General features: G+C 37.8%; 2 protein-coding genes across 2 annotated transcripts; one reads left to right on the plus strand and one right to left on the minus strand.

The window, feature by feature from the left end:
- Positions 1-220: 220 nt before the first annotated feature.
- On the plus strand, positions 221-16630 carry LOC309483289 (uncharacterized protein). Its single transcript, XM_082149028.1, has 6 exons — positions 221-1480; positions 1628-1719; positions 7895-7952; positions 10851-10902; positions 13163-13255; positions 13395-16630. The coding sequence occupies exons 1-6, from the start codon at positions 1460-1462 to the stop codon at positions 13541-13543; spliced, it is 465 nt and encodes a 154-aa protein (XP_082005154.1). The 5' UTR covers positions 221-1459; the 3' UTR covers positions 13544-16630.
- On the minus strand, positions 3719-6845 carry pou3f1 (POU class 3 homeobox 1). Its single transcript, XM_082150968.1, has one exon. It carries the CDS (start codon positions 6499-6501, stop codon positions 5395-5397), a length of 1107 nt encoding a protein of 368 aa, XP_082007094.1. The 5' UTR covers positions 6502-6845; the 3' UTR covers positions 3719-5394.
- Positions 16631-25033: the final 8403 nt, after the last annotated feature.

The raw sequence follows: 25033 nt of genomic DNA on the forward strand, positions 1-25033 counted from the left end.
TGCTTAACAAAATTATCTTGTGAATATAACAGAAAAATTCCAGCTCTGTCATCATTTACTCGCCCTCATGTCGTTCCATACATGGATGACCTCCTTTCTTCAGCAGGACACAAAAGTAGATGTTTTGAGAAATGCCTGTCTTTTTTCTTTTCTTTTTTTTTTGTCGTCCATACATTGAAAGTTGTTGTTATTCAAAATATGTTTGGGTAGAACATCACAATTAATTCATACAAGTTTGGAACAACATGATAGTGAGTAAATGTTGACAGAATTTTCCTTTTTGGGTGTACCGTCCCTTTAACAGCAAGTTTGTTAAACAGACTTCTAATGAGAAATCTCACAATACATTCCAAAGGTGTAATTCCACTGAATCTCAGCTGCTGGAAATCTTCACACCCTTTCAGAACAAGACACAAATTTAAAAATACCATTAAATGCATTATTCAGCCCATTTGTTATAATTACTGGCATTGTTGTGGTGTATGTAATGTCATTAATAACAGCTCGTGCCCGAATAATACGCTTAATGTTATTTATCTGTAGATAGATGCGGCTAATCCTCATTCATTTGCTCTGGATCAATGCAAATCCGCTAGCGTGAGCGAAATCCCTCGCAGAGCCTGTGGCTCCTAATGTATTTTCCCACCATTAACCAGCTATAATCCCTGCTAATCATTGCTAATCCACATCTCCTGTGTTTGATGATACTCTGTTGATGAAGGAGGTGGCGTTGTGTCTCAAATGCCCAGGATCAGCCCGGGTCTGTAGTTCGCCAGACGTGGGCATGATCCTGGAAGTGATTTGTGCTGTGGAGAGAGGAGCCACTGGGTTTTCAGGTAAGCCTGGTGGCATTGGCCATCCCAGAGTGCATCTTCCTGTTGTTTGGCCTAATTATGCATAAGTAACAAAGCTGTACTCATCAGACTTGCAGATTTAAGTGCTGTTCTCCTTTAGATTGTCTTTAATGGCTCTGTTTCTCATTCAACCTTTAAGCTTTTAGTGTCTTTATTCACTAACTTAGAGTGTCTCCATGAAATTTGAGAACTTTCAGGACTTTAGAAGACAGTTTTGTAATCTAATTTTTGTATAAAGCACTAGTCAATAATATCTTACATGTATGGTTGTTCCATAACCACCATGACATTTAAGTATAACACTCAACAAACCATCATAATGACTTCCGGTCTCACAGCAGGATATACAGTATTAATGTGCATCTTGTGTGCTGAGAGTTTAACTGATGGTCACTGGAAATGTATGGTCCAGTATTTAATGGTTCTGTGCATAAGTCACTGTCAATCTGGGCATACATCCCATTTGAACAAAAGCCTAACTCTTTGGGAATACAGCCTGCTGTGGACATCCTATCTGCTTTCTTACAGAGCTGTCGTTCATAGTGACATCTGGACAAACTCTGGCCCCTGAGACTCATTCCACACACATTCATTCATGGTTTACTATGCCTATTTATACCACAGTGGTAAGTCATTTTTAGATGCACATTTGGAAAATTGCAGAACTTGTATAGTTTTAACAATAAAAATATATACCCTTTTACTCTAAATAATTTAATTATCCTGGTGCCACACATTCTCATTCCAGGTAGTATCACTTTTCAATTCCACAGGTAAAAAAGAGCCAATCTCCCACAAGCTCTTCTTCACGTAGACACACCTGTGCCACCTTTGCCCTGAATCCGGGTGGGCTAAAACCTAACAGGTAGCTGCATTTAAAAAAAAAAAAAAATGCTTATCTCTTTCCTCATCTTTCTGTCTCATTTTCCTCTTTCTACAACTGGTCAATAGATATAACAGGTTAGAAATATCTGTATGATTTGGTAAGAATCTGTATGATTTGGACTATAGACTGTAAAGATTTGGGTATAGGTTTCCATTTTAGGAAACTAATTATAGTAGAGGAAAGACAGCCTATTAAAAAAATGGTCTCACTTCTAACATTTTTTTTTTTTTTTTAAGGCCAGCAGATATTATTTGAAACTTTTTTAGAGATAGGTGTTGACATGTGATTAAAAGAAGCACATATTTTGGGAACCAATAGATTATTATTAGGCTGATTTTTGAAGAGGATTGGAAAATTAAACAACGAACCCTAGCACCGCAGCTCGTGCATTTACTCTTTACGTCGTTAGGGGGCGCTTGGGAATCACTGTTTCCTCATAACTTCTCTTCCAATGCGATGCCTGATGTAGAATGAAGTGGACACTCACAGCTTGCATCACATATATAGGCTACTATAGCAAAACAGAAATGTTAGTTGTATAAGATAAATTGGGAGAGAAAAAAAGAGAAGAAACCAAGGTATAAGTCACTTATGTTTATTTTTTTGGCTAACTAACATTTTCTCTGTTAGTAGCCTATCTGAGCTTACTGGCAAAGCTTGTTTAGGATGCTGAGCTTAACTCAACTGTACTAAAATTGTTCTTTAAAATTCCATTATTTGTATAAATGATTTTTACTTCATAAACTAAGTAATTTATACTTAATAAAAGTTGCTTTTTGCAGGCTAGGCTATAACCAACGTTATCTAAGCACCTCAAATCCACTCGCGAACGGAGAGCCGGGGGGAAACGAATAAAAAAAAATAGTCAATGATAAAATAGGCAAATATTTACATACCCCACGACCCTTTATAAATATTGTTAACAACAAATTTTTATATCTACCATTTTAAAAGATGAGAATGTAATTTTCCGTGAAAACTTTCTTGCTCTTTAGGCTTCTCTTCACTAACAAATAACGTCCCATTTTAATCCGGGATTTCTTATGAGTGCTTTCAGTTTCAAGCAGCATCCTGAACTTTGATTATTCTCAAGCCGTTCTTAAAACTTATTAATTAGGGGAAATATATATATTACAGAAAACTATAACGATTAATGAGAGGCAGCAACAGTCACGATGAACTGAGAGTCTATAAGGAAAATCAGCACCATAAACGAATAATAGAAGATGCTTTAGAAGATGCTTAGCCTATAGGAGAAGTAAGAACCTTCTTAAAGACTTTGAATTTTGATTTGCGAGTCACGGATAAAAACAAACTATCACAGTAAATTCCCAAATCTAAGCTCATGTGAAATCAAACGAGCTTGCCCATGTCCGTTTATACATTTTTCATAGAACATAGTCAAGATTGTTTTAGATAGATAATTGGTTTTTAGATAAATTTGCATGGTCAGTAGCATATAATCTTGGTGTTTTAAAAAATATTTTTCACAATCTAATGGGTTTTTAAAACAACCACAAAATGTTACCTTTTAAAGTGCATAAACCATAGAGCATAGAAAAGAATTAACTGGATGAAATATATGGTGTTGGTATTAGAATAAAATTTTTGAGGTATAAATGCACTATTATATAGACTTAATTGTGCGGTAATGTTATACGCAGACTGTACAGTTTTATTAATCGAATTTTTAATGATATCTTAATAGAGCGAAAGCGAAATTTCAACATTTATAGCTCACAAAACATAATTTAAAATGTGTGTTTTTTTACTATATGATTGTCCATGTTAAAATGTTTTACCTTGTGTAAAATATTTGTATTTAATCATGCATTAACAAAAAAAGTATATGATCAAAGCGTGATTCCGTGCATTGATTTAAACACATCAACCAACCTGAACGCTTTTGAGGTTTGAATCGCAACAAACAGAATCTTGAGAGGGATTTCATGAAACCTTATTTCGTTCCCCATCACAATGATAGGCGTGAAAATGTGCTTCAAAAAAGACAGAAGTCGTGTTCTTGTATATATGTTTTATGTAAGTAATAAAATATTACTATAACATAAATATAAACGTGACTTTGCAGTCTACATGTCGCAATCAACATACAACCAATGTAGTAAACAAAACATTTGTAATCCACTGCAACATAATCAACAGAGCCGAACAAAAAAAGCTCCAAACACACGTAGGAAATAAATATATAGATATATAAATGGTCATAAATGAAATATTAAAATATCTTCTTGGAATTAGTAAGTGTACAAAACTGCCCAGAAAACAAAACAAAACAAAACGAACCCAGAACAAATACATATGTTTACATATTCGACATATTTACATATTGGAAATAATCCTGACAACTATTTATTTAAAATCTTTTCTCTTGTAATTTATTTTTATTTTTATTACTTTTTTGGAAAAGGTTGTATATTCACACTGTTCAAATAACATTTCAGAAATGAACACCTGCTGTCCAATGAAAAATGCCAGACCTTGAGAAACGACACGAAACGTTACCAGCCTCCTATTTTTTTTTTTTATCCCAATCCTGAAAAGAAGTCCCGAAAACACATCCCTTATTCACTGAAGCAACTACTTTTCTCCATGTCCATGCTCATGAGTAGGATGTAAAATTTAAGTAACATAAACTAAACGGACACAGCTGACATAGAGAGTGTCAAGAGTTGGCCAATAATCAAGAAGAACTAAGAGTACAGCACGATTTTTGGGCACTGAAAATTACCTGAGATATTTCTTTCTTTTTCATTTTGACTCATCACTCTCAATATGTTTCGCTGGAGCAGACTTAGGAAAGAGTGCCGGTTCAAAATAACACGAAATTCGAAAAGAAAATTGTAAACAAGTAAAGCATTAATGTCGTATACCTCGAACAAATACAGTGTCAAACAAAACAAAACAAAACAAACATGAAAAGAAATTAAAATAACATTATTATAAGTGCCTCATGCAAAGAGGGAAAAAATGAGAGCATGTAGAACTCAAAAATGACTAAATATTGTTTCAGACAGTGTATTCATGTTGCCATTTTAACGTCTCTGCATCTTTAGACGATATCAGGTGCTAAGAAATGATCATTGTAAACAGTTCCTGCACTTGTTTGTATTGAAGGTTTTGACCAAGTGCCTGTTGTTTCCATCACGAATTTCATCTGTCTTTGTTGAAATTATAGTAAAATACTCGGCTAGACAGAAAAAAAAAAGATCTTAGCGTTAAAACATTCAAAATAAAGTAAACGACACAAATAATACAGATAATCATTGTAATAATTAATCTGGTTAATCGCTTTAACAAAATCACTGTCCTCTCTCCTTTGTCCAAGGAGACATTGCCCTTTTCGTGGCTCGTAGCTCCCTTTTTTCGGCGGTGAAAGAATCGAATTTTTCCAGAGTGGCACAAACGATACGATTTTCGTAAACACTGGTACTGATTTGATAAATGCACGCGATGCGGACGCGGTACTTGATGCATTTTCACGTTATTCAGAATTAGTGGCGTCCCGTAAGTTGTCCGGTCACTGTCAGCGAACTCTTCCCAAACTTTCTGTCTCTGATGTCTTGGGATATACAAAGGAGATAAACAAAATCCATTGTAGTTTATTTTGAAACAAGGACCTGTTTATGCTAGCAGTCACTGGACAGGACTCTGTAGTGTGTGGTGTAGAGGGGGTGTCTCCGCTTGCGAGTATACGTCCTCCATGGATGGATGAGGGACCCCCACCGGTGTCATTCTTTTCTCTTTCTGTCTTCTGTTGCAAAACCACACACGCACAACCTCTTTTTCCAACTGCAGAGTGCCAGCTAAAGAGGTGATTTCGTGGGCGGAGGGCTTGGGGCACTTTAAGAAATGGTTTTCCAGTGCCCCTTTCACTCCGACTTCGATGGAGGTCCTCTTCTTTCGTTTCCGGCCCTGTGCTGCAATCTTGTCCAAATTCGTGGGGCTGCCAGTGTTTGAATCTGTCTCCTCGAGCCATTTGTTAAGCAGAGGTTTAAGTTTGCACATGTTCTTGAAACTCAGTTGCAGAGCCTCAAATCTACAGATGGTGGTCTGGGAAAAGACGTTTCCGTAGAGCGTGCCCAGCGCTAAGCCCACGTCCGCCTGCGTAAAACCAAGTTTGATGCGCCTCTGCTTGAACTGTTTGGCGAACTGCTCCAGGTCGTCGGAGCTGGGGGCGTCTTCGTCCGAGTGGTCCTGATGGTGGCTGAACGGCTGCTGGGGCGACTCCATCTGGTTGTCGTGGCTACCCGCGTCGTCGTGGAGCGGGTCCCGCAAGCCGTGGTGCAGCGACGGCTGTGGGCTTAACATAGTGTAGCCCGTCTGCGAATAGACCAGCGACTGGTGACCATTGGAGGCGGGAGAGAGCGGGGATAAGTGGTGTGTTGTGGTCGGCGCCCATGAACCGTGGTGACTGTTTTGCGTCGGCTGGTGGACCAGGTGCGATCTGTGGTAGCCGTTCCCCAGGTCTTCTCTGCTCTGCACGCTGGCTTTGTTGTGCTCCGCTTGTCCGATGTGGGTGCCGCTGGTCCAGTCGGTGTTGGAGGTTGGCAGCCACTGGTGGTGCGTTAGGCTCATCGGATGTCCCGTGTTGGTCGCTAGCCCTTGTAAGTACTCGTGGTGCATCATTTTCTGCACCTCTCTATAGGTCGTCCCCTGGTGCATCCTGTCCGAATCCGGATGCATTAGCGGGTTCGAAGGCAATGAGTTATTCCGCGGAATATACTGAGCTGTTGTCGCCATGACTCCGACTTAGAAAACTGACAAGCACTTCGGAGATCTTTGAGCTTTAGAGCCCAAAACGCAACAACCTGCTCTGGGAGGTCTTAGGGAAGAGCTAAGACACGCCTCCCCTGCGCGTGCATTGGTTCCTCGCCGACTACAGCCCACCAGGTTTCCTTATTACCTCTCGCGGGCCGCTTGGTTGGCTGCCGGGCGCCGTGATCCCAGTTACTCGCAATTGGCCGCTTTCACTAGACGCTTTCTCTTTTTTTTCCTTTTCTTCTCCTCTCCCCACTAGTCAAGAGAGCGTGAGCAGCAAAACCGTAGGAAATTACTGGGCTTTGAGGGTTGTTTTGCAAATAACCACGTGGGGGAGTGTGGTACTCTTTTTGGTGGGGTGCAAGAATGACCCGCCTTGCATCGCCTCTTTTAGTAACTGTACCGCTCCTCTTTGCAAGTAGATTAGTGTTCTAAAGTATCTCAGGAGCCACCCACGAGAACGACGAAAATCAGTATGATACATTAAAAGATGTTTATATAGCAATATTATTTAAGTGTTACCCACATAACACAATTAGTTATGATTATTCAAGTAGGCTATGCACCATCACGGAACCATGTATCGAATTAATAAAACATACAGAAATACAGACCGCCCACACTGTAACTGTAACATATCAGACAATCTCTATCATTATGCATAAATGCATAAACAATCTACCGCCGACCATGTAAATAAATAGACTATCCATTTCATTTAATTTACCTTAATTAAACTTATAGGCTAGTACGCATTTGAAATAGGCCAATTTGATGTACATTTTACTGAGAGTAAATTTCAGTAAAATTGTCATTTACAAACAGCCTAAGTAAATTTCAGTTGTTGGCTTATATAACTCAAAATTAAGCCAACAGATTTTTACAAACATACAAAGCCAAGCTGCGGCGTGTTGACAATATCTTCACTCGAAGCATCTTTCTAAACAGTAACTTCGAGAGAAATCCAGTGTTTCTCCCTCCTGGCCTCCTCCGTATTCCTTTCCCGGCTGATCTGATTATTTTTCCCTTCACGTTTTGTCCCAATAGCAAATTACCAATTCTATGAATTGCAAAGCAGCCTCGGAGACGCTGAGGGGTAGAGAGGGGGAGATGCGAAGATTGAAAGGGATCTTTGCAAACACAATCACGTTCTTAAATGGAAATGTGGGGCTTTAAACAAATCTTACATCTCTCCTGTTCCAGTCGTCTAAAACTCCGCAATCAGGCACACGTTCGACTCCATCTAAAACCACAGCTTTTTTAGAAGATTTTTTTGGTATCACTTCTATTTAAATTATTTACCTCAGTGTATTTTTTTTTTAGTTCACGTTCGTGTTTGTGTGTTTGTCTTGCTCTTTATGGGGTGTTTCCACAGGCTTTTGCGAGGAAATGTGCCGGAGAATTCAGACGTCAAACCAAAACGCTTCTCATTGGTAAGTTTACGCACTGCTTTTCCTATCTGTCCATCTGCACAAGCTTCGCGCGTTCATGGAAGTGTAACCTAAATGATGTTCTTAGGGTCACAAGTGCTCGTCACTACTCTGTCAAAGGCGTGGTTATGTAAAGCCACCATTTATTTATTTATCACATATGCAATAACACTCGCAAGAATATTTCAAAGGATATTTGAATGGGATATTTCAACATCATTGCATTTAATACCAAATTAAACAACATGCAGGTTCCTTTTATACGATATTCTTAAGTGGTTTACACCTGTATTGTAATATAAAGAAACTGCATATACATTCTTAAGAACAACGTTATATAATTTAATAACTTGAGTAAAGCATCTTAACTAATATAATAGCCTATGTGTTTTTGATAAGAATGATTTAACTTCACATCTTTTAAACTCTCCAGTGGCTTTTAAGCGTTTATATTAGACTATTATCTTTCTTTACGTTTGAATATATTGTCTGAATGTATTTCTAAACAACTGTAATTTCTTAAAACAGTTTTTTTTTTTTTTCATAATGAAAAACGCGGTGGTTCTGCGTCCATTATATTATTACAAGTTAAAGATATTTTGTGTGCATGCCTTAGGGCGAAAATGAACATGTGACCACACAGGCAAGCAGATGACAGGATTTTAATCTAAAGCGTGCTGTATAGCCGAATGCAATCCGAGAGCCGCAGTTAACGAGGATGCTTCCCTGTACAGTTTCTCTCATTTGGAAGTCTATAAAAAGAGCGGTCATTTATGCCCAGAGCGCTGCGTCACAGTAGCAGCACAGTCAAACTCTTCGCTTAGTTTGCCAGCGAAGTGGTTCAAAAAGCGCCCAGATGCTTCTTTTTTTCCCCCTTCGCAAAGAATATGGCCTTGTGTGGAGCGAGGTGAATTTTTCCTGGGATGCACGAGGTTGCTATGGAGAGCAGTTTGAAAGGATCACACTGATCCTGCAGATGAATGATTTGCCATACAGGAAAAGACAAATAATAGCCCTTGTTTTGTAAGATGGCAATGAAAGACAGTAGGGAACAATCGTGGCCTTTGAGTATCCAGGATGTACTAAATCTGCTCACAGAATTTTATAGCTCGAAGTTTAAGAAAAAGAAAAGTTTTACTCATCTCTGATTATCTGTCACAAGTTGATTTTCTGTAGGTTATTATAACCAGGAAGCCTTGAATTAAAATAGGCTATAAAAATAGGCTTTTCTGTAAAATGAGCTTTCATTACATCATTAATTCACTTGATATTCAAGTAGCTCTATAAGAGCAACGTTTTATTAACATAGTTTAATTCGCGTGCAAAATGTCTCCTTTCGTTCACAAAAATATTGGATTTTAGGCTCTAGTCTTCTTTTCTCACGATTCACGCGTCTGTAGTCACGTGCTTTTATCTGCACGAGGGACCCCCTCCACTTGAATATAATTAGAGTCTGATCGGTCAAACCCTCCATTAACCATAGGCCGTAAAAGTGCACAGGAGAAAGAGTTCAGAAAACAGCTAATATACATGGCGTTATCTGTGGGTGCCAAATGCTAAAACAATTTCATATTAGAGAGTTTATATTAGAAAGTTTCATTGTTTTGACCTTTATCTTCTATTTTGAATGGCTGTATCAGCATTAGCCTGTGTAGAAATTCAAATTTCTGCATGTTTATTTGATTGCATCAATAGACTACACTTCTAAAATATAAAAAAAAATGTTTAACCACTAGCCCACTCAGATACAAACTAGAAGTTAGAAAATAAAGTTAAAATGCTGCAATCTTCATTCCAGCATTAAAAAATAATAACAGAACAAATTATAGGTAATTAATAATACAAATAAATACGTAAACAAGGACAATAATTATGATGATTTTTTATGTCTCTTTTGATGTCTATAATGAGGGGTAGCCAGGCCACTGTAGTGAAAATTTACTTAGAGTTAAGTCCATTTTGACACTTTTAAAAATAGATACAAAATTCCTACCCAACTTTAGGAAGCTCCTTCAGTAGGCTACAATACTGACATATCGACTCAAACTTAAATGAGTGTTTTAATTAAAGAATCTACTAAAGATTCACCTCTCATTCTGTTTTCACCGGTTGGCTTTGACAGACATGCGTAATGGGTACGCGCGCTTCTTGAGTAGCCACGAATTTACAGAGGCATTCTGCGCTTTTTCAGGTACCTCTTTCTCTCTTTTTTGGTTAATGAACTCAGGCGATTCCGCAAGCATCCCGAGGGAATGGAACGGGAATGTTTTCCTTTCCGTAAAAGGTGTGGGCTATATCTCTCCAACTCTCGATTTATCTTTGGGCTAATTAGGCGGGGCCCTGAAGACGCAAGCATGAATATTCATGTGAAAGCACAGGCGCGCAATTAGCCATGGAGAGAGTTCCTAACTTCAATCACTGGCCAGTGCAAAGAGAGAAGGGTACTCTTCCCTCACAGCCAGAGAACAAGCCTTTTTAAAGCATAATGTGTATGAGAAACAGCTAAGAGTCTAACCTTTTTTTTTTTTTTTTTTTTTTTACACAGTTAATTCTAGGCGCTGTCGGTACTTTTTTTAATGGATGGCAACCCTATTTATAAATTACAGGCTACCCACATAAAAAAAAATCCATTATCGGCATTTCTGAGGATTTTGAATATATAAAAGTTCAGAAGTGCATTTAGTAAATCTAGTAATTTTTAGATTAAACGATATTTTAAAACACCAATTTCTTACAGTATCCGATCCTAGACAGGTGTTTTCAATATAGTTATAGACCCAGACACCTCCATGCAGAGACTCAGGACCAACCCAGGACCCCCCAAGTATAGAAAACTCACCAGAACATAATGATAATTTAAATAATTACTAGAAAATTAATTTTCATATATCTTCTCCTCAGACCTCTGCAGTACCCTCACAGACCCCCAGGGGTCCCCTGCTTGAAAACCCTGGTGAGTTTTTAAACGAAATTAGGATGTATTGGATGCCAGATAATATATGCTTTAACTAAAATAAATATGAAACATTCTATACATTTTGAGATTGTCAAGGCTGACCATCTTGTAATGCTTAAGTGCAGCTTTAATTGTCAAATCACTGGTCATTTCTTCATTTCCATTTCCATCCCATTCTAATACACTAGCATTTTAATTTAATGCTAATTAATTAATTACTTTTGTATTTAATATCTATCTATAATTATATGATTTAATTTAGTTTTTTTTTTTTCAGTGCCTTAAAATTATCTGCTTTTATTTGATAAAAATACAGATCTTTTTCTTTGCAATCTCTTCTTCTTTCTCACACACATTCACACACCGTAACCTGTATTGCTGCCCGCTCTGTCCGCCAAGGCCTCAATCCTTTGCTTTGAATTCAAGGCGATCTTTATCCTGGCCCCATCCAGGTGTGCACTTGCCACTTGCTTCCATAAAGATGCGTTTATGTATGTATGTATGTGTGGAGGGGAACAGGGAGCTTTTGGAGGGGGGCTTTTTGAGATAAGCAGTGGAATTTGTGGCGTCTGAATATGGATGGCAGCCAGACCCTTGGTAAGCAGCTGATAGAGTGGTAAACAGCTTGTGGGCTGAAGGGGTTAGAAGCATGCTTCTGAATACATTGGGTCTCTCTTCCACTGTCTGCCTGCACAATGGTCAATCAACTCAACGTCACTTTCCCCTCAATCCCTGTGATGCAGTGGGTTTGTAATGTTGGACAAGCTGCCACTACACCCATCCGCTCACTTATCAACCACCAGCGACATTAATGTTCAGGCTTGGTGGATGATTGCAATAGCAAATATTTTCTGTTCACTTTCGCTTGATATCAAATTGTTCTTCAGATTTCAGGACTTGACCTCTGAATCATACACTACTGTTGAATGTTAACTTAAGAATCAAATTCCATTATATATGTGGCCTCTCCTTAGTCTTACATCTCATTAAATTACACTTTAATTCATTAATAAGTCATTCTCAAACATCATATAATGCTGATCAGTAGTTCACAATCACATATTTAAAAAGTATATGATTTTTATTCCCAGCTAGAATGTTTACTTGATGGTTAGATAATATACATTCTAAAATGTTTTATGACGACGTAGTCAAGTGTAACCATGTATTTTTTTAATATAGATTTATGTTTATAATAATACACAGCTTAATGCTGATTGGGTTTCATAATTTCTTCTGACAGGACTAATGGAGCTGAAAGCTGATGATGATGATAGAGAAAATATGCAAACATAATTTGCCTTCTTTGAAAGCACATCCAGAGATAAAAGATGTGATGCACATCACATTATTTAACAACTTTATAGTAATTTAACAACAATTATTTTTTGTTTCGAAAATTATATCATGTTTCAAAAACCCAACTTCTATATATATATATATATATATATATATTAGGACTGCATGTGCAACGATTAATCGCATCCAAAATAAAAGTTTGTGTTTACATAATATATGTGTGTGTACTGTGTATTATTTTTATATATAAATACACATACATGCATGTATATATTTAAGAAAAATTTGTTATTTATATATAAAAGATATTTATATATGATATAAATTATGTTTAAATATATATACAGTATATACATGCAAATATTTCTTAAATATATACATGTGGCAATTAATCATTGCACAGCCCTAATATATATATATATATATATATACTGTATATATGAGAATACATATATTAGTCACAATGTATAGTGATTGTAACTTGTGGATGTGAGATTGACATCCGCACCTGTTAACTGCTAAGTTGTAGAGTGACATTATCAGAAAATCCACAGTTGTTTCTTTTCTTTCTTTCCTCAAACTCAGCTTGGGAAATAACAGTACTTGTGTAGCCGTATTTAATCATTATTCAGTAACTTAAATATTTAATGATTGATTTGATGAACCTTGTGCATTTCCTCATGTAAACTGTCTGTTGCACTGGAGTGTGTCTCTTCCCTGGTGGCAGCCACAGTAAGGCTAACCAACACAACGCCGCAGAGTTCCACATGTCACTGCGCACTCAAGAGAGCATCTAGAGGCCCTCACCAAACTTATTAATGACTTGCTTCCTTTTAATTAGATAATAATTCATGTTAATGCATGCCTAATGAACCCAAATCGTTCCCTTCGGTCATTCCGTGGAGTTCCACTGTGTTTACTCATTCTGTCTGTTTTTCCCGCTTTTGTGTTTTATTAGGCTCAAAGGGGCCTGAAAGGACCGAGCGACTTGCTTTAGAGACATCTGAGGAATCCATTGAAAGAGCCAATAACGGGATCAAGGGGCATTTGGGTATGAATTCGACCCTATGATATCTAGTTAGGGAGGCTGCTTTAGCAACAGATGCTTTGAGATCACCACGATATGTTCGCACTGAACTTGTAGCCACGGGGTTATATGTACCTTATGTGTGTGTTTTTTTCGAGGGCAGCTCTGTACTGGGACCGGCTAGGAGACGGTGATGGCAAAGAGCGGAGTGACCAGACCAGCTCCAGCCCAAAAGGGGTCACGACCAGACGCCAAGTGCTCCTGTCTCGGTGTCGTCTGTGTTCAAGCACTCGCCGGGGCAGACTGAATTAAATTAGACTGCTTTTAATTGAGGATTGACCAGTCTGAGAGCAGCTGGCGCTTGGGTCAGTCAAGATAGCAAAGCCTGAATCCCCCCAGGTCCCAACTGCAATTTCAGCCCTGCAGGTCCTGGAATGGACTGGGAGGGAGAGAAGGCCAGAGCATGCTGGGAATGCATGGGTGATGATTAGCAAGAAGAGTTTATAGGAAGGCTTAGTTTGCTTGAGTGGAAAGTAACACACACACTCAGAGCCCGTTCTTGTGTGTAGACGAACTAAATCGGCTTAAGGTTTGCACCTCGCTGAAAATCTCCTCAATCGCCCGGTCGACACAATTAATCGCTTCATTAATTAACAATCGCTGCGCGTGATACATCACCCCGACTGTGTCTTGGCAAAGTGTGCAACTTACAAGCTACCTCCTTTTTCCGCTTACGACGTTTCTCTTCTTTCACTCCTCCCACCCGCTCCGATACTCCTCTTTATCTTTTTTTCTTCTGCACTCCTTTTCCTTCTTTAAGCAGCATTGCAAAAGCCAACTCTGCTGTTTTAGCACGAACAGACGCACTTTTCTCTCGGCAAGCAGGTCTGCTAACATTTGTTATCTATAATCCTGCAGGTCCCCATGCAAAATGAGCATAGTAAACTCTTGCAAAGCCCTAATCCCTCCATTTCTTTTAGATGCGCTTTCTCTCTCTCACGCGCGCTCTTTTCTTTTCCATCTATGGGGTGGGAAAGGGTTCTTTTTAAAAAAAGAGGATGCATCTCAGATTACGGCACTTATTTTTGAGCTCTTCTGAATCACCAAACTTATTTTACCACCAAATAATTAACAATCCTTTTCTGGAAATTAAAAAGATTTTTTAATGCAATCTGTACTTTTATGACAGGCTTTGTTGTCCTTGTGTGTGGTTCTGAGTAGTTATGCAAAATCTCTCTCTGTATTCATACTGTACGCATTTATGGTTCGACTGTATGTATCTGTTAATCTGGCTAGTACTGTTGATTCATCTCAGTAACATGATGTGTGCAAAAAAGTTTTTTTTTTCTTTCGCCATCACTCTCAATTATCTATGCGCTGATTTGATTTGAGTTTGATACTATGCAAATTATGTATATGAATGCTCGCGCGCAGTTCTGCTGTATTTTGTCTTGGTCATGCACACCCACACATGTAGCGAGCATGTCGGTGTGTGTGTGTGTGTTGTATGGTGAGTAATAGCCGAGCTCGGTGGAAGGCTGTAGTGTTGACAGCATGGTAAACGATGCAGTCTGCCTACTGCAGCAGCTAGCCTGCTAATCACACACACCACATGATAATGAGAACAACCCCTGTCCCCCAACACACACACACACACACGACTAACCACAGCAAACAGACAAACATCCTCTCACACACACTGACCCATACTTCTACAGACAAATGGAAGACATAATGGTAGCCGGAGGCAGTGCACGCCGCATCTCTCTATCTCTCTCTTACACTCTCGAGCTAAACACATCTCTATCTCTTTACTGTCCTAACACACACACACACACACACTCATCTCTCATACCAACAGCCTTCTGTCAGAAGACACTCGGACTTGAGCCACACTTACATTAAGAATGTGACTTGGGATTTGACATGGAATCCTAAGAGACAAAGTATTTAGGTCTCAAAGGTGATCACTCACTGTAATGACTATTAAAATGAGTTATTAGAAATAAAATAAATAACATTTGATTAATATTAATAAATATACTATTAATTAATAAAATATTACATTTAAAATTAATGATTTTTTTTAAAGAAGTATTTTATGCTCACAAAGACAGCATTTATTTAATCAGAAATACAATAAAACCCCTAATATTGTGAAATATTACAATTTAAAATAACTGTTTATACTGTCATTTATAAACATGTCATTTATTCTTTTGATGGCAAAGCTGAATTTTCAGCATCATTACTCCAGTCTTCAGTGTCACATGATCCTTCAGAAATCATTCTAATATGCTGATTTGGTGCTTAATAAACATTTCTTATTATTAACAGAACAGTTGTGCTGTTTAATATTTTTGTGGAAGCTCTTTGATGAATAGAAAGTTCAAAAGAGCAGCATTTATTTGAAATAAAAAAATGCAAATGTAAAAGTCTTTACTGTAACACTTGATCAATTAATGCATCCATGCTTAATAAAAGTATTAATTTCTAGATCAACAAAATCTTACTAAACAGTAGTGTAAGTAAAACCTCACACACTTTAGATATGTATTTACACAAAGGATTTGAGGCTTAAATTGGACTTTTGAAAAAAGGCAACATGTCTCTCTTTTCCCCCTGTAAACATTTTACACACACCGAGATGCACAGAATATTACATGTGATATATCAGTCCTTCCAGCTATAAGGGAATGAGGAGGAGTTGAGAAAGAAAGAAAGGAAGCAAGCAAACCCTCAAACTCAGACCCATGGGTACAAGATTGTAAGTAATGGCTCCTTTCTCAAGGCAGCTGTGGGCTATGAGAGATTTCCATTCAATTTTTTCTCTCTTCCTCACAACCCAAAAAACTTCCAGCTGCGGATACAACAGCCCCTACTCTTGTTAACTCATCAGGACACTTTGCTGTTGCATGAGGGACAGGAAAAAGGGGGCAAACAGTCATCTATCATTAAACCACAGAGTGTACCTGACAAAATCTCACATGCTTTAAACCTAATGGCTATTCATGTGACACAAACCTGAGCTTCGGAATTCCAAGACATTTGAGGACTTTGCCAGGATACGAAAAATCACGGCACTTTGTTTGAGGTCACACGCAGATTTCCAGCGCATTAACCATGATTAACACAGGTATAAAAGAGGATGTTGTTTCCTGGCAAACGTGCACTCTAAGGAACGAAGATGTGCAAATGGGTTCGTTCATTTTAAGTGAGGTGACACTTCACACAGTCTCACATTCACACTTCTTTGTATCTTGCAGGGTGGCATGTGCAGGATGTAGACTGGAGCAGGTGTGGTGCCTGTAGGTCCTCTTTGCACCAACTCAGGTAAGGCCATGGGGCAGGATGTTGCCAAATGTGTCACATTCCAACATTTTACTCTCTCTCTCTCTCTCTCTCAATCACACAAACAAACACACTGAACCATCTGCTTGTTCAGTATTTTCTTTCTTTTTTAATTGTAATTTTCTAAATAAAAACAATGATCACAATAATAATATTATTCAAATTAAATATTATTCAAATAATAAAATACATATTATTAAAAATAAATGACTATTTATTGTTTATTTTAGATTAATGTTTGTTTATTTTTATTTATTTAATATTTCTTTATTATTATTGATGTTGTCATTGTTTAATAGATTTAAAAGCACTTGATGATGGTTTATTTTGTATGATGTAATTCTGAAGATGCCTTAAAAACAATAAAAAAAAGTAAAACAGTTTTGTAAAAAGTGTGCTTTTTTGTAAATTACTTGGCTACTCTACTTCTAGAAGGAAATTTCCGTGATTTCCAGCAGGGACAGTTTCCCTGGAGCAGCCTGGGGTGCTGTACTCAAGGGCACTTGGAATTGAACCTGCACCCTTTGTACTGTCAACCGAGATCCTTAAACCTGTATTTGTGTAGCAAAGTGGTAAAGCTTCTCATTTGACAGAGAGAGTGAGCAAATGTGTTTGTGTGTAAAACGTGTAAAAGCCATTTAGGATTTGACCCCATGACACTGCTTAGAGGCAGCTTTTCCTTGTAGTATACTTGGCTGCGAACACACTCTCTCATGCTCTCGCTCATGTTTGGATCTCTTTCCTCTGGTTGCTAAGCCACATAGACTGGCACAGTAGCAATGCTTGTACTGTCTGTCCTGTCTCTCTACACTGTCACCGTATGCTCGCTGTTGCATCAGTTCTTCCACAATCTGTAACTGCACAAAACTTTTTCACTTGGCTATGCTTACAAGCAGGGTCCAAATTTATCACCCACCAAGTGACAAATGAAAGTAAAAATTGGCGGGTAAATAATTATTGACCAGTTGGATGGTCATTGTGGTAAAGTCAGCTGATATGATTGTGACTGACACCACTTTCAGAAAAATTTTATGGTTGCCTATTTTTATTTTTTTTATTTTTTTTGGGTGGGGGGTGAAAAATATATGCAATTAAATCACCCAAATAAAACATATTATAAACAAAATTAAAGTGATAGTTCACCCAAAATGACAATTGCGTAACAATGAATAAAATATACAATGCAAGTAAATGGGAAACAAAACTCTTCAGTTAACAACATTCTTCAAAATATCTTCTCTCTTTCATGTTCCACAGAAGAAAGAAAGTCATACAGGTTTAGAATGGCATGAGCGTATTTGATGACAGTTTGATTTTCTGTTTTGGGTGGACTATCTCTTTAAGATATTTATTTCATGTTTTTGCAACAAATGCAATTTCATATGGAAGCTTGTTTCTGCCACGGAATATGTTTATTTGATTTATTATTATCTCACAGTACAGACTTTTTTCTCAAAATTGCCAGATATAAATTTCACAATTCTGAATTTTTGCAATTGCCAGTTTATATTACGCAATTCAGAATTGCAAAAGGTTAACTTGCAATTGCAAGAAAAAAAGATGGAATTGTTAGATAAAAACATGCAATTGAAAAACTGCAAGTTCATTGGCGGAAACAAGCTTCCATAATTTCACTATGAGAATGTATTTTTGAAAATAAAAATTCTAAATAAATTTTCATGACCTCTAAGAAATATCTATGGCCTATTATTTTTATTAAAATATTTTATAATAATAATATTTTTATATATTGTTTTCATAATAATAATGATAATAAACAGTTTATTTGGCACCCTGCTTAATTTCAGTGCTTAAAACCCTGCTTAATTCCATTAATTACTCAGAAGTGCATTAGAGGAAAAAAATCCCTTCATAGACAGACGCAGTGTCATATTTAAACTGTAACTGAAGTTTGAACCGAGGCTAAAGTCCTCAGATGGTGATGTTCGAGGGGTACCCAACATCACCAAACACTTGTACGTGCACACACACACACACACACACTTACTCCCCCTTACCAAAACTGAGAGGAGTGGAAACGGTTCCCTCTCTGATGAAAGGGGCCCTCTGATCGAAACGACAACAAAGGGCTCGGCCGCCTGTGTTTGGAAAAGCTTTCCCTTTCTTCTCGCCTTCCTCCTCCTCCATCTCCTCTTCTCTCGTCTCTGATCTTTCCCTCTCTCTATCTCCCTCTGCCCGGTGCCACTCTCTCTGGCAGGGCCCCGCTCAGCTCTTCGTTAGGGTGGCGATACAATCGGGGCGACTGGATTAAAAATCAGTGTGCGTCCTTGTCGAAGGCGCCCAGGATGGCGCACTTTGATGTCTCTCCGCAAATTTGAAATTCATATGTTGTCACACTTCATTTTATTCTGCCCTTCTTCTTTTTTTTTTTTTTTTGGCTCGTTCTTTAGTTGCACACATGTACTGTGCGAAAACGTGAATGGGAGAAGATGTAAAAGCCATTCTCACTCGTGCCTTTCTTTTATTTTTCATGTTTCTACATCTTTTGGTGGGCGGGAAGAAATAATGAATCATTTAATTTGCTTTGATTGAAGGAGGCGTGATGGAGCCGCCGCGGTTCGGTGGGATGACAGTGTAGAGGACAGAGAGAGTTCAGAGGAAAAGAAAGAAGGAGGGGAGACGGGGGCTTACACTTTGATGACACTTCAAAAACTGTGTGCCAAAACTAAGCTATCAGCCCTATCTGAGAACTAACTAGCATATGTGTGCCCTCCTTTACAGTCCCCTGTGAAAACAAAACGCAACGCAACAACAAACAATGCCGGCAACAAACAAGGCCTTCTATTTCTTCAACCAACAAAACAAGAACGACGGCAGGCTGAAGTAATCTCATTAGCCTGTGAGGAAAAACAGCTATTAACGGCAATTCAATACACTTGGCAAATTCACTGCAGTTGGACTTCTGATCAATGTGACTGATAATTATCCGACTCGCGTTTTACGTTTCTCATGCATCCTATCCCACAATGCATTCTCCCCAACTCCACTGACCTCCCCAGACAGTAACAAATGGGCTTGATGGCTGGGCTGATGTTTGCGTATATGGTGTGGAAGGGGTTCCAAGCTTCGTCATCAATCTCTCCAATATCACGATTCCTTCTTCTCTTCCGAAGCCTGAATTCCCAGGCAATGTCAATACAGCCTCCAACACATGGCCCAACCTCTCGTTCTCCTCTTTATGACGAATGGGTTTTAATAAAAGCTGACAGAGTGATGAAATTAAAAGTGCATCCCGTGGCCTCCAATTGCTCCAGCTGCTCAATTACAGTGCATATCTCAGCACCCTCGCCCTCAGTTCTCCAGCATTGTCTTACATCACCATTGCCGTAATATTATTGGACTCATGGTCGTCAGACCCGATTTCTGAAGTCTAAGTCGTTGTTCTGATAGACACCCAAAGAGATGCATAACGCCTGTGCGTCTTCCTTTACCCTAATAAAATCCGCCAACCTCGACCTTATTAGCTAGTGTTATGTCGATTTCCCATGCTACCTCATTACGGCAGTGATGGTATACCAGAGGAGGTGGGTAAAGAGAACAAGTGTGCGTCTTTCTAAGGGAAAAGTCCCATAAGTACTAACCGACAAAGTCCTAACCCTTTTGGAAAAAAGCATCCTTTGTTTTAGATTATGCAGCATCCTTAATCCTGGTCTCATCCCCCACTTGTACTAATTTATAATCTTTTAGGTCTGAGTTTGGATGGGATGGAAGGGGTCCCGGTCCTCTGTTAGAGGCCAGTACACTGTAAACAATGTTACAGCTATTCACTTAAAAAAATTATGGTTACAATATTACACATAAGATTTTTGAGTAGTTAAGGCTTGATTTCTGTCATGGAATATACTTGAATAAGTCTTGTAAAATCCCCTAAATTATTTAGTCTGTGACATAATGAATTTAATATTTTTAGTGGGATATGCTTTTTTATTTTAAGTATTTTTTACTGAAAATTTTGTGAATTTAAGTGAATGGAAATGACCTGTTTATATTTGACTTTGAGTTATATTGTATTATTAAAAGACTGTATGTACTGCACAGCACAGAAACAAACTTGTTACTGCACTATCATTAGCAGAGTTATTGCTCAATGAACAAAGTAACATGCTTCAGAGTATTAAAACATGCAGTTATTCCAGCCCGATCTCACGGGAAAACGTACAAATTCTACAAAGTGGCTTATTCGTACGAATTAATACGACCTGACTCGTACGAATTAGTACGATTTTTGCAAAATCGTACATATTTGACGAATTGGCCAATTCGTATGAATTCATACGAATGACCTACCCCTGACCCCGCCCCTAAACCTACCCATCACGTGGGTTTAGACAAATCGTACAAATTCGTACGAGTGAGGTCGTACGAATTAGTACGAATTAGCCAACTTTTTATCATTCGTACGAATTCGTACGAATTGGTCGTGAGATAGCGTTGGTTATTCATAACCTAACCACTGCACAATGGTAACGATCAAAACTTTAACATAATAGAAACTCTTTCAAATGTCAAACATAACTGAACATTAAACATTAACAGATGTTTCCCTTTACTCAAAAACACATTAAATAACACTTAATTTCAAGATTTACTCTCCATTTCCAGCCATGTGCAAAGCATGCTGGGAACTGCTAAATAAATGTCAATATAGGCTCATTGGAAAAATGCGCCTCTACCTAGATTTTTGAACCTAGACCTAGAACTCCAAAGACATACCTATATATACAATTCAATGAACACTAGTGGCAGTAAAACACCAACCACTTTTATTCCTTTTCACACAAATTATGATTACGGGGCAGATTATCGATTCATTTTAGAATGGTGCGCAATGTTATGTTATGATCTCAAAACACTTACCATAGTGAATGATTTTTAAACTTTAATTAATAAACTAAATGTAATATATTTGAATGTTTGCATCACATAACCAGCTACAAATTTATGTGTTTTTTTTCTGACAAAGGAAGCTTGGTTGTTCACCTGGTACAGCATTGCACTTGAAATGAGAATGTGAGAACAGTGAAATATGAGTCACAACAACCCATAAAAGATTTGTAGAAACAAGCTTTTTATCTCACATTTGCTTTAGTTAACAGCTATCAGCTTGGTTTAGGGTAGAGTTAAGTGTAGGTGGTACGTTATTTTCAAACACAATAGTGTGTTAACCTTTTAGATCCTCTCACCATTTCACTTTGAAAGCGTTATAATGTACAACCAACATAATAAAATGTCACACTCACATTCATCTGTTTCTGAGAAAACAACACTTTTGGCATCTCTTACTGGACATTTCCCTTTTAAAGTGCTGCGAAATATGCAACAAAATGTAATATTTTGCCGAAATGTTGCCACAGATTTTCTTTCAATGAGCCTGGGATGTAAACATTTTACTTGATGACCTAAGTCTAAAAGTACCAACCTACCCATTGTTCCCAGCTGATAATGTAAAGTCTCACAACATCATGTATTTTCTACATCTACCTAAGCCCACATGTAATCTAGATGTTTCATGTATATAAACTGAACACACATACAGCAGAGCTGAAAATCTCAAAGTGGCACATAAAAAATGTATTATATTAACTCCATATCAGTAATAAAAGTGATCTAATTGCTTTGAGAAAACAAACAACACATAAATCAAAGTAATACAGGATTAGGAGGGTGGTTTACTTTGTCAATGATTGTGTGTGTGTTAGAGGGAGAAAGAAAGAGAGGGAGAAAGCGTATTGTGTACTATCAGGGGTCGAGAGAATTGGAAGACGCAGCAACCATCGATGAAATAACCTTGGAGGGCGTCCAGACTGACGGCGTGAGTGGCAATGACTTGGAGCCGTTCCACGCAGGGCCTTTTGTGCCTATTCCCAACACGTTCCAAAAAGACGTCGACATTTAAACCGTTTCAGTAATTGAAAGGCTGTCTTGGAAGCCATCTGTGTAAGCAGCTCTCTGTTACCATGTTCACAAACTCAAACACTTAATACAGACATTTCTATGAGATTTGTTTTTATAAAGGAGATAGCATATATGCTAAGTTAGTTTTTAAAGTACTTTTTATTTATTTATTTACACACTTTGCACTGAGAAATGGCAAGCAAAATCTTGTGCTGTTGGAACAAAATTGCTATTCCCTTACAAAAAATAAGTATAAGTTAATTTTATTAAGCATACTTAAGCAAAGTTCAAGTATATTTTAAGTATACTTTAAGTATACTTTAGTTGTGTACTCAAAGTATTTAGTTTATTACACGTAGTTTACAACTAGCCTACATTTTACTACTTTGTACTGCAACTGTACTACAAGTGAACTTATAAGTTTACTGATAGCTTACTAGTTAAATACTTATAGCACATTTTTAGTTTATAAAAGTACACTTTGAAGTATACTCTCAGTAAACTACTAGTTTTAAACTGCAAGTACAGCATACTTGTGAACTGAATATCATACTTAGTATACTATTTATATGTTATTTTTGCACTTAAGTTTACTACTATGTTCCTATTTTAGGCATTCATTTTTTCATTAATATTATAAAATTAATTTATAAAATACTTATCATTTATACTTATAATTTTATAACTTGAAATATAACTTCAAACAATGTAAGTCATGTATGTAAAACTATGTGAAAAAAATGTAATAGGCTAGGGATAGGCAACTCCGGTCCTGGAGGGCCACTGTCCTGCAGAGTTTAGCTCCAACCCTAATTAAACACACCCGAACAAGGCAATCAGTGTTTTCAGGATTACTAGATAGATACAGGCAGGTGAGTTTTTATCAGGGCTGAAGCTAAACTCTGCAGGACAGTGGCCCTCCAGGACCGGAGTTGCCTATCCCTGGGCTACACAATCAAAAGAGTGAACACAATAACGAATCAAGTATACTGTACTTAGAATAATTAATTAAAACAAAAGAGTGAGTACAAGTATAGGCCAAATATACTTCGACTTTTCTGTCAGTATGTCAAGTATACTTAAGTGTAATTTTCAGTATATTTCTAAGAAGTGCATACAAAGTAGACTGAAAGTATACTTTCATATTTTTAGTTTAAAAGAAGTACTGTATACTAATAGCACACTTGAATAAACTTCTTTTTTGTAAGGGTTTTGTTGTTTATTTACAAGTTTTTTGCTCATTGCCTTTACCCGAATCACTCTGAGACATTCCTTTTGCAAATAGATAAAAAGAGTTTCATTTTAAGGGCTAAATTGTAGCACTTTTCAGTAGTTCAGTACATCAAACCATATGTAGCTGCAATACATCAAGGCAATTTTAACTTTACAGCCTGCATCAATACACAATGAATAAATGGAGCTCCTGCCCATAAGTAAGGAGCAGTGCTTTGATTAATTCATATACTGAAATATTTTAAAAAATTAACTTTAAACTGATGATCTAGTGGGTTTTGATTTACTGGGCATTATTTCAGCTTGGTATAGAAACTTGTTAGGGTTTCTTTGCCAATTGGCACAGGCCGAGGGCACTGTTAATTCATGACCCACCTCAAACCTTCCAAAAATACTTATTTAATGTTCTCTGGCTGCCCACATTTTTTAAGCTGTGTTATGTGCACAGAAAATGAGTTTCTTTAAAAGAATAATGCCACAAAGGTCAAGCACAAAAGTCACAGAGAACAAGTGGCACTTCTCACATACACAAGAAGTGCCTTAATAAGTTCTGCATACTGGTTATTGGAGCACTTGCAGAAAATATGAAAAATTATTTGTATTGGCCATAAAAATTTGTATCAATTGATTTCTTAGAGATACATAATTGATCATGTCACTACCTAAACCGGAAAATGATTAAAAAAATCAACAACAAACAAATAGAAATGCAGAAATTGCCATAATATTAACATGCCCTGCAGCAGTTTACAGAACTGTCAGTTAACAGGTTTTCTTAGAGGGCCTGTCCTCTATTCTCAGAGCATCAAGATAAGTGGAAAGTGCGGCTGTATGGCGAGCAGAAGAACTGGTACGAGTGACTCAGACATCCCTTTGAAGCTTCGCCTTTACCTGAAAGCTACTGGACAATAGATTTCATTTGTACCGGGCGTGTTTGGGTCCATATCGCAAACGCTAAAAGAGTGGGTGGGATGGGAAACTGAGAAAAAGATTGAGGGGAAAAAGAGAAAGGGAGGGAAAGTAAGAACTAGGCCTTTGGATTCAAGCATCCCTCAATCTGGCAAGCACTTTACGGCTCCTTCTTCTGAGGAACTAAAAGAACTAAAAGCCCAATGCACTTAGTATCTGTTTCATCTCTCGTTTTGTGAAGCCAAGTTTGTTTTGATGCCTTCACTTTGAGAGCAGCGTATGCAAAAGGACTGAGATTTGAGCTTTGTAGGAGACGCTGCCCATCAACAATCTGACTTTGCACGATCAAAGTTATTGGCTCTGAGCTGCATAGCAATCCCAGCAGAGGTAGGC

The sequence above is a fragment of the Leuciscus leuciscus genome, assembly GCF_965113295.1.
Source record: "Leuciscus leuciscus genome assembly, chromosome: 20".
NCBI classification, from domain to species: Eukaryota; Metazoa; Chordata; class Actinopteri; order Cypriniformes; family Leuciscidae; genus Leuciscus; species Leuciscus leuciscus.

Coding starts and splice junctions, on each gene's coding strand:
- LOC309483289 (XM_082149028.1), top strand. CDS start 1,460: ATGCCTATTTATACCACAGTG. Junction 1,481..1,627: donor TGCCTATTTATACCACAGTG/GTAAGTCATTTT, acceptor TCAATTCCACAG/GTAAAAAAGAGCCAATCTCC. Junction 10,903..13,162: donor TCCCCTGCTTGAAAACCCTG/GTGAGTTTTTAA, acceptor GTGTTTTATTAG/GCTCAAAGGGGCCTGAAAGG.
- pou3f1 (XM_082150968.1), bottom strand. CDS start 6,501: ATGGCGACAACAGCTCAGTATATTCCGCGGAATAACTCATTGCCTTCG.